Here is a 10,755-nt window from a genome sequence, read left to right as displayed (position 1 = left end):
TCTGTCCAGCCTGTCGAGGTCTCTCTGCAGAGCCTCTCTACCCTCTAGCAGATCAACACCTGCCCCCTTTGAAGGGAATCCCTTTGAAGGGATTAGACTGCTCTAGCGTGGATCCCCCACTGGGCCACAAGTCCTATCAGCAAACTACCTCCAGCATAGGCTCCCCTGCAGGCTTCCCACAGGGTCACAGCCTCCTTTGGGCATCTATCTGCTCTGGCATGGGGTCACCCACAGGCTGCAGGTGGATATATGCTCCCCCTTTAACCTCTGTGGGCTGCAAGGGCACTATGGTCTTCACCACAGGCTGCAGAGGAATCTCTGCCCTGGCACCTGAATCACCTTCTCCCCATTTCTTCAATGACTTTTTGTCTGCAGAGTTCTCTCACTCCTCTCTCCTCTCCATGTGCAACTGCTGTTGCACAGGTACTCCAGAGGTGCTACCACCTTTGCTGATGAGCTCAGCCTTGGCCAGTGGCAGATCTGTCTTGGAGCTGGCACTGGATCTATCAGACACAGGGGAAGCCTTGGGAAGCCACTTCTACAGCCCCACCACTACCCAAACTTTGACACACAAATGCAGTATCACTGGCAGTGGTGAAATTTAATCACAGTTTTTAAAAAATATGTTTGTGCACTTGCCATGCATGATGGTTAAATGGTCACTTAGCAGTGCTGCAGTGGATAACAATATAACATCTGATGATGAAGATATTTCTGTAACACTGAACTTGTCTAATTATTGGCCAAAAAAAAATTGTCAATAAAAATTTTGGCAATTATAGTAATTGTTTAGACATACAGAAACTATAGGTTTTTTGGTTTTGTTTTTTCTTGATGAAAGTATTGGAACTATATTGCAAGGGTAATGCAAACACTACATAAATATATTTCAAACAACAACTTAATTTCCCCTCTCTCTAAATCTCCCTTGAAACATTATTGTGCATGATCCAGCTCTTCATTAATCTTCTGTTTTGAGCATCTCTGGTCAGCTAAGCCCATCACAATTACAACTGTTCATTGATTTTGACACAAACAAAAATAATAGCATGTCATAATCACCAGGACAGCTTTGAATCTAATGATCAAATTCAGGAACTCATGCATCAGGATTCAAGGCAGAATGAACAAATTCCTCCTTGGATACCAACCACTGAAGAAGAGAGGCTCTTGTGATCCCTCAGTTTTATACTGAACAGCAATACCTTGCTGTTCAGTTTAGGGTCATCTGAACTGTCCACTCCTCCCCAAATATGCGGCCTGCACCCCCAGTGCAGTATAAAGATTTAGCAGTGACTGACGTTTTCATGGGAATGGGACAGAGAATTTCTGTGAAGTTGCTCCTGATGTTGTAGTAAAAAAAGAGATTACTTTTACTCACATTCAGCATGATCAATACAAAGACCTATAAAGTCCTACTATGGAAAAAAATAATTTAAAAAAATCACACAGAGCTATTGTAGAAAGAGGAGAATCTACAAAACATTCCCATGTAAGAATAAACAAGAGCTTTCCAGATGCACCACATCACAGAATATTTCAGAAGAAAAAAACTACCTCTGAGGTCATATCCTTCAGCCTTACAAGAAACAGCCCAAACTTGCTCCCTTCAGGCACTTCATCTAATTTAGTTTTAAATAAGTCACATAATGAGGCTTCTACAGCTTCCTCTGGGAAGTTATTCTACAGTCTAATAGAAGTAATTTTCAGGAAGTTTAAATTATTTTTAATTTTCTCTGATCACTTCTAGTTTTTTATATATATATATAAGCTTTTTTGAAAAACAGTAAATAGCAATTTCTCTTTGTAAAAAAGTAACCCTTGCTATCATTAAGATTCCTAATTTCAAGAAGGCTTTCTTTTGCAAATTGTAATGGGTTGGGGCAGACCCCCTCCCCACCACGCGCAGAAATAATGACTCAAACAAATGGATTGCAAAGGTGATGGAAAGTTTAAATAGAACGGTGAGTGCGTGCAGAAAAAAAAAACTAGAAATACAGTGACGAGAGAGAGAGACCCAAAAACAGACCCAGAGAAATCCCATCCCCACCTGGGGGTGCACCCAAACCCCCAGGGCTCCTCCTTCCCCCCCTGACTGCTAGGCTAGTCTCAGCTGGCCAGATCTGAGACTGCCCATCCCCCCGTGGCCTTGGGCCTAACCAGGCCCATGGCCGGGAGATCTCCCCCCCCAATTACCAGGTGGCGAGGAGGAAGGAAAGAGGAAGTGCCAGACCCCGCCGTGAGACTTATAGTGGTGCAAGGGATCATGGTAGGAAATAACCTAATTTCCTGTGTCCACCCACTGGGCTGGACTTCTGGACACAGGAAACACCCCTGTAGCAGAGGGCACCCAGCCCAAACTAGGACAGGATCCACCCCTGATTTCATATCATGATGCCTGCACCCAAACACATCATCAAATCAGAAAACTGATGACATGTCCGGCGAAGTCCGTGTCTTCATCTGGGCGTCCACTCAGTCTCTCAGTCATGCTCAAGTGTCTGTCCATTCCAGTTCTTCCTCCTTCATCCAGTGGAACCTCCCGGCGATGCAGAGCTCATTCTCCTGCGGTGCAAGTTCTCCATGGATCCGTTGGGCATCCTGGTCACCTGGAACAGCCTCACGACTTCTCAGCCAAGCCTCTACTTTTCACAGATAATCACTCGGCGGCATATTCTCCACCCCTGAGGCAGGCCAGTCGAAACCATCCAACCCACGACTGCCTTTTTCAATCCATCCAGGGTGCCGCAATCAACCGCTTCCAACTGTGGTCCAACTACACGGATGCTTGTCCGAGGTACTCCGCCCCCCCACTAGGCGTACCCGTACCAAAGCAAGACAGCATCCGGCTGCACACCCCGCCCCCGGAAAGGGAGGGGCTGCACCACAGCTCACTGAGAAGAAGGGAGGTGGAGCCAGGTGCTCGGCGCCATTTTCGGAACTCGTCCGAAAAAGTCGGGGAAGAGACTAGGGCCGGCCCTGCCGCAGCCCGAGCGCATGGCCGGGTCTGCCGCCGCCGCTCGCCATGCAGCAGGGCTCCGCCCACCTCTGCCGCCGCGGCACAGAATCAAAATCACCTCCACCCCTCGGACACTCAAACGGCTTCTCCAGCGAAAGCCATACACGCGTTCTCAGAGCCCTTGAAAACGGCTTTCCAGCTGGAGTCCCCGTCGGCCCCCCGGGGCTTCGGGAGCTGGCTCGCCCGCTCGCAGCGGCTGGCTCTATCCCCACAGCGAGAACGGACCTGACTCTGATCTGCTCGCCGCTGCCCCTCCCCCACTTCACTGCCCGCCGCGGAGGAGGGGCAGGTTCCGCGTTCTCAAGCGGTACCCCGATGCCGATGGTTGAGAACCACCCCTGCCTGAAATAGCAGAAGAGGGTCCGCGCCACCGGCAGCGCACCAGTTATCCCCCCACAGTCCACAAGAACTCACACGGTCGCCCCGGCAACATCACTTGAGCCCCCAACTGCCAAACCCAAACCGACGCCCAGAACTGAATTTAAACTCTCCATCCTTTGCAATCGATCTGCAGAGTGGGCACAACAGCCAGCCCCACGTTGGTGCGCCAAAATGTAATGGGTTGGGGCAGACCCCCTCCCCACCACGCGCAGAAATAATGACTCAAACAAACGGATTGCAAAGGTGATGGAAAGTTTAAATAGAACGGTGAGTGCGTGCAGAAAAAAAAACCTAGAAATACAGTGATGAGAGAGAGAGACCCAAAAACAGACCCAGAGAAATCCCATCCCCACCTGGGGGTGCACCCAAACCCCCAGGGCTCCTCCTTCCCCCCCCCACTGCTAGGCTAGTCTCAGCTGGCCAGATCTGAGACTGCCCATCCCCCCGTGGCCTTGGGCCTAACCAGGCCCATGGCCGGGAGATCTCCCCCCCCAATTACCAGGTGGCGAGGAGGAAGGAAAGAGCAAGTGCCAGACCCCGCCATGAGACTTATAGTGGTGCAAGGGATCATGGTAGGAAATAACCTAATTTCCTGTGTCCACCCACTGGGCTGGACTTCTGGACACAGGAAACACCCCTGTAGCAGAGGGCACCCAGCCCAAACTACGACACAAATTAATTTATTTCTGTTAGAAGGTTGTAAATAAAAACCTGAGTAAAAATTCTTCTTGCTTATAGCTATAGTAATGTTTTAAGATATCCTACAAATGCAGGCCATTCCAAAATTAGGGTTACCAGTACCATGGACTTAGGCAAGTGTCCACTCCCTGAAATCAAAAACCTCCTTTCTGAAATATACTTGGAATGGAAGAGTAAGAGGGAAGTGGGAAAAAAATCACCATAAATTCTTACTGCCAGGATTAACAAAATAACCTACCTACTTATTAATATGCCCTTTTAGCTCAGCCAAATTTACACTCCTAGTCATATATACCCACATAGGGTACTTGCTGGGAAAAAGCTGTTACACCAGAAAATGTGTATAGGGTTGTTCCACCCCAGGCATCTGTCTCTTGGACTTTCGTGTCCAGTTTGCTCAAAAATGGTCCCTAATTCACTCTTCTTAATCCATCCTCAAATAAGAAAGTGTCAGTTTTCAGTAGAAACAAAACAAAACACCAGCATTAACTTTTTTACCAATACATTAAATTATTTCTGAAAAAAACTAACAGCATGAATTACAGTGCATGGACTAAAGGTAATGAAATCCTAGAGCAAGCATTATGCAGAATTTTACTGTCCAGGTTCAAACTTATTGAAAACACCTTGTTCAGCAGCTGCTGTACCTGCAGGCACCTGCAATTACTAGATGCCTCCCTGTCTGATTTCCCGATTCCGCAGGCACCAGGAACTGTGCTCCTGAGCACACCCTGAGCTACTTCAGTCTCAATACATCAGGGCTTCTCTCTCACATAAACCCACTTCAAATCCAAGTATGGGCTTTTATCAGCCTACATCTTTTAGGGAGTATGAATCCAAAAAAGCAGATGTTGCTATTTTCTAGCCCTTCAGGGTCCCCCGTTATGAAAAGGCTACTCTGAGAGACTACTTTATATAAATCATGGGACAATGTTATTAGCTTTTTTTGGTTTTTGTTTATGAGTTGCCAGAGAAGACAACAGCAGATACTTACTACTAAACAGGTTAATGGTTAAGTCATTCACCTAGAAAATGAGAGATGTTTACAACTTGAGAGAGTAAAAAAAAATTCCTGCTATCACCAAGCTACAACAGCACAAGGAACCTTTTCATTCCCTCCTCTTGAAACTGTTCTACTGTGGATGAAACAGTGGACAGGTCACTGAAGCAAGATTTTAGAACAGATATCCTAATCCCTCTTGTTCTGTACCCTAACAATTAGGCTGCAAAATTGTACTATTTCCTCGTTTGCACAAGGAATCCCAAGTGCCTTACTGCACTGTTGCATGGCTTTGGAAAGAAGGGAAACTCTTTTCTCAAAATGCCATACAGCCTGTGCATGCTTTCCCTGGGTTGTGGCTATGGTTTAGTAGAAACTTTTTCCTGGAATTCCTAGAAGCTGAGTAAGTGATTTAAACAGTGTATAGTGTATGAAAAATCAGCATTATGTTCTGAAGTGGTGGATTTGTTTTATGAATTAACTATAGATATTTTTAAATCCCACACTGAAGGCAAGACAATTCCCCATACAATCTACAGGAAGCCTTGGCACTCCCCACTGGAAACCCAGTGACTGTATGTGTCCCAAGGCCTTTGCTGGATCTAGTGCCATAAACGTTTTGTAGGGAATCACTTCTCTTTAAATCAGGCACAAAGTTTCAGTCAGCTTTCCAGTCTGACTATCAGAGCAAACTCGACAGCCCACACTACAGCACAAGGCAGATGTTTCAGCATAAGCTCTAAATGTCTCATAAGTCTGAAGGTAAAAATGTCTAAGCCACAAACATCGAGTACAGGTACCCAAGGTGCCACCCTTCTTTAGTCAACTTATGTAGCAGGTATGTTCTCCCATCCATTCACTTACAGCCCGGTAGCTCCTCATAAAATTAGAAGCCTCATTTGCCTCATGCTCTTATGTGCTTTATCCTTTAAAACACAAAAGGAGGATACACTCTTTTATGAAATACACTGGTGTATTCAACCCAAGAGAAGAAAATACAAAGCTAATTCTCTCTTTCAGACCAAGATTGTTTGGGTGGGGTTTTTTCTCTTATTTCTGTTTTCTTTTCTTTTAGGTCTGTGCTTTAATGCCAGAGCTATCAGTCATGTGATCGCTCATGATGAAGGTGTCCTGCAGAAAAGGACTCAAGATTAATGAGGGAAAATAAGAAGTGTAAAATGCAGGGAACGTGATTAGATGACAAAAGTCCGAAAGTCTGCTCCCAAAGTTGTTTAATTAGGAGATGTTTCATATAAAAATGTTTAACAATTCCTTGGAGGAGAAATTGGAGCATAGGTTTCCTCATGCCTAAGAAACTGACTTGACCCCTGTGGCTAGAAAAAGAAACATATCACAGCTCTTTAATACTTTTTGTACAGTAAAACAACTTCAAGGGGACAAGTAGCAATCTTATACCTTGAAGGTGGGAAATGAGTGAGAGATGAAGGCCTGAACCCTTGGAGGCAGAAGGGGGAATACTGGCTTAATGTAAAACTAAGTGAAATTCCACATTATATGGAATGTCAGATCACAGATAAGTGGCTCCATAGCTTAAAAGAAAATGAACATAATTAAATAGCTTAATCATATATCATGTGCTAAGTTCAAACTCCTAAGAAATCAGGGTGATTAAATGATAAAGAATTAATCAGAATCAAAGTCTGTCAAATAAGAGTCTTCTCTCTTAACACCTTAGTATTCATTTAAAGTACGAAAAAAATTTCACAGAACTAAGTCTATTTATAGTTCAGTGACACCCAGCTGAATTCCTAATGTTCAAACTCAATGAAAATTATTCTGCAGTCACAGTTTTAATTCCTCCAATATGCAGACCTAGGTGTGATAATCCTAGAAACATTCTTATTAAATCTAGAGGAATCAAGGAAGCTATCCCTAAAGTCAGTTCAGAGCTGAATATTTGCATGATTTTTTTTCACAGTGTTAATTATATTTAAAAAAAAATATGATTCTGGAAGATAAAAAGAAAAAAACCCGTGATTTTCAAACGTAACTAAATAATAGATGTTTATTGAGCATTAATGGGAATGTACATTTCTGAGTGCTTTTGAAAACCTAATCTGCAAATACTGTATCTACTGCCACCAAACTTCTGCTTACGTGAGGCCTGTCCTAAAATAGTATCCCCAAACATTGTCTGCTACTCTGCTTATTCTGACGTTTCATCTTTTCTCAGAACAAAAGCAGAAAGACCATCACTTAAAGGAAATAAAGGGGTAAGTACCCTGCAAACACCTGCCAGGAGCCATGCCTGGTGTGCAAAGCCACCAGGTGTCAGTGCAGCTCAAACAATGCCTCAGAAGCGAGTGAAGCTTGTTCCTGCGAGCTTCTCAGCTTTTAAAAGCAGCATCTGATTATGTTTCCACTCTCACCATTCATGCTCCCTTTCAAGTAATTCAGCAAAGTCGTGCTTTGTGGGAATCACTGAACTCAATTATTTATTTATTTTGATTATTTCAGTTCTGATATTTAAATGCATCTCAAACTAACTTGGGGCAGAAGATGACAATTTTAGAAATGCCTCTTTTGGCTGAGCTGCTTGATAGCTTCCCCTGCATATGAGGAAGATATGTAGGATCTTTTCATGGTGAGAAACCCCAACTCATACGTGGTCTTCCAACTGCTGTTTGCCAAAGTGATGGGGAGACAAAGTAGAAAACTATGAAATGCCCATATTGCAAGCTGTTTTCCTGTATCTCTAATACAGGTGGCATGTGTGTGTCTACACTTCAAGTATAAAGACTTTAGATCACAATGTTAAAAACCAAGTCAAAATGAGTGAGGTTTGGTTGCTATTCAAAATATTTGAAAATAAACTCCAATTCTTGTTTTTACTGAGAACTGGAGTTCTGAAATTTATTGCTATATTGTACTTTGTTCAGCCAGTGTTTCTCATCTGTGGTATTGGTTAGCAATGGTGGCAAAATTCCGATTTAGCATAGACTAGAGAAAGAATAGACTGTATTCCCTTCTGAAGGAGCAGCAAAAGAGAGTTTCTTGACTTTTAAATACAGAAGCCATTAATCTTGTGTGGGGTTTAGAAAGCAGGCAAATCATCTTGTGCAGCACTGTCACTATTAGGTGGGAGTCTTGAAATACTACACCCTGGTTAGAGCCTATCACATCCAAGCTGTTACTGTTCCTTGATCAGGAACAGAGTTACAAGGCATGTCCAGAAGTTACCATAGCTAGTGACATTAACTTATTGTCCCATAACTTGAGTCTCATGCCTTACTGCAATTGTTGCCGGTTTTAATATTTCCTTATCGCATGAACTAGCTTGTTGGCATAGATGCTCTTTTATCACTATGTCAGGTGGACCCTGTCTCTGCCCAGCAGTTCTCAATTTTCAAAAGAAGGTTCCTGCTGTCATAGAAGCAAAATATCTGATGATAAGATCAGCTGTGTAACCAGGTATTAGTGCGCAGGACCAAAGTGCTCCTCGTTTATTCTCTTCTCTCCCATCATCAGGACTGTCACCTGGATCACCAGATACAAGCAAAAGGTCCTGGCAGACAATGAAGACTCTTAACTAGGCTTTTGGTGGGAACTGGGATGGTGGTGAAAATTATTTAGGATTATAGAAACCTTCAAAATATTCAGAATTACTTAGGCAAGTTACAAAAGATAAGCATTTCATTGCTCATAACAAAAAGGCAGATTACTGAATACATCAGCATACATGGGAACATCTTTCATTCCAAACAGATGCAACTGGTTCTCTATAAAGTAACTGATGACACAGTATAAACAAATTCAGAAATACACTTTGGAAATACAACCAAATGAAAGCTACTAGTTTCCAATGAACTTTTACCAAATCAAACTGCTCAGAACTATGTTTGCCAAAAAATAAATACAACCCCTCACACTAAATTTCCACATTCTAAATCACCATTTATTTCAACGAGATTACACTGCTTCTGGTAGGAGATTCACTCTAAGTCACTTTTACTTTTCATATTAGCACAATGCTGGAAGAAACCAACTTCTTCACAATATTGTCCATCTTTTGCAACTTTTCTTACAGTGCTATATGAAATCAGATGCTTTATTACTGATATTCCAGAAGCCACTTTACCAGACTTAGTTGAAACTTTATCACAGATAGTACTATGCTTCAGATACTGTTTTACTTCTTTTTTCCTGTCAGTAAAATGACAGAGGAGTCAAGAAAGAGTTTCTGTCACAATTATAATCTGGTTCATAAAGGGAAGGACTGAAACTATAATTTGGACACTTAACCTGCAAATCGGGTTTTTAGGATATCATTCTGAAAGGCAGAATGAGACAGCACCCAATTTTAGGGCAGACTGCATGGCCAGCAGCAATTAAATCATGAGCTACATTGTACTCCTCATACAGAACATCCACATCTAATTTCATTCCAGGACCATAGTGTTTAAAATTAATTATCAGACCCGGTTTACTAAGAAGCCTGTGAAACAGCACCTTAGCTTCATCACTCCAGCATTCCCCTGTGGCAGGAACTATACCATGTAAAGAGCAAGGGTGTGCTAAGTGTGGTAAATAAGACAGACTGTCTGGAATAACTTTAAGTTTATGGATATCAGAGTAAGGGATACTCTTCAGAAAGCCATAATCAATAAATTTAAGAACAACAGACTGACTTGTTCCTTCCGCTCTGCTTCCCGTCCAAATTTGATCAAGCAGCTAGTACCGGGAGATATAAGGTCTTTTGGCAAAGCTGGCAAATTGTCAGGAAGGTGAGAGAGCAGCAAAGACAAGTTTTGCATTACATTAAATAAGATTTCAAACTGGATGCAAAAGTTTGAAGGATCAGTAACTGCAGTCGGAAACCCAGGATGCCTTCTGTCATTGTGCAGTAGCATCCACACGATTGAATTTATCTTGAATGATGGATTAAACTCCTTACAGTCTGTATTACTGGATTTTTCTGGCCCAATAGTCTGAAAGTCATTTAAGAGCTGGTTCAAATACTCCTGAAGCAGAATTTCCTCTATTAAAATATCTACTTCCCAGATACAAGAGGATTCCAAGTATCTCAAAAACAAGATCCTTATTTCACAATTCTGGAGTGCATTCACCACATGAACAAACTGAATTTTCTTCAGGTTTTTAAACCAAACCCATCTGCAAAACACAGCTTGTTTAGGAATATTTTTTATCTCATTGCTGAGCATCTTTGCATTATTTAAGCACACCATCTCACAGTTTCCGTAATCCACTAAAAAAACTAGCATTAACTCCTCCCTGATAAATGTCTTCAGGACTTTTGTTCGGTACCACTTCAAGCCCATTTCGGATTTTGTCATGCATTCCAACCCTTCTTTGATGTCATCCACTCTAAGACAATCACTTCTTTGTGCTTCTTCAATAAGCATCACAACTCCTGTAGTATCTGCAAATTCCTATGTAACTGTATATGAAATTCTCCACTTTCTGAAATACTGGTTACTTTTGTTCCTTCTACCTGTCCAGAATTTATATCCCGAGGAAAGCCATTTAAGGGCATTTTGGAGGTAGTTTTCATCCCAATAAGCTCTGTTTTACTCCAACCACCTAACACACTCCTAAACTTCCTAACTTGGGGATTATAATTTTTAACCAGAATTTGTTTGGGCCTATTTTTCCGATTATGCATTGGTGTGTTTTG

The 10,755-nt window shown here is 42.6% G+C and overlaps 1 protein-coding gene across 1 annotated transcript; it reads right to left on the bottom strand.

Moving 5' to 3' along the window:
* Nucleotides 1-9,377: 9,377 nt before the first annotated feature.
* Nucleotides 9,378-10,690, bottom strand: LOC137452673 (tudor domain-containing protein 15-like). The gene is given in 3 exon segments (XM_068161301.1): nucleotides 9,378-9,760; nucleotides 9,763-10,491; nucleotides 10,494-10,690. Coding segments are annotated over 3 exon segments (1,251 nt in total). The 5' UTR covers nucleotides 10,633-10,690.
* Nucleotides 10,691-10,755: the final 65 nt, after the last annotated feature.

The sequence above is a fragment of the Melanerpes formicivorus genome, unplaced genomic scaffold (genome assembly GCF_026170545.1).
Source record: "Melanerpes formicivorus ecotype bairdi unplaced genomic scaffold, bMelFor1.0.p_v2 SCAF_57, whole genome shotgun sequence".
NCBI lineage: Eukaryota > Metazoa > Chordata > Aves > Piciformes > Picidae > Melanerpes > Melanerpes formicivorus.
This window is presented reverse-complemented; position numbering and strand designations above follow the sequence as displayed.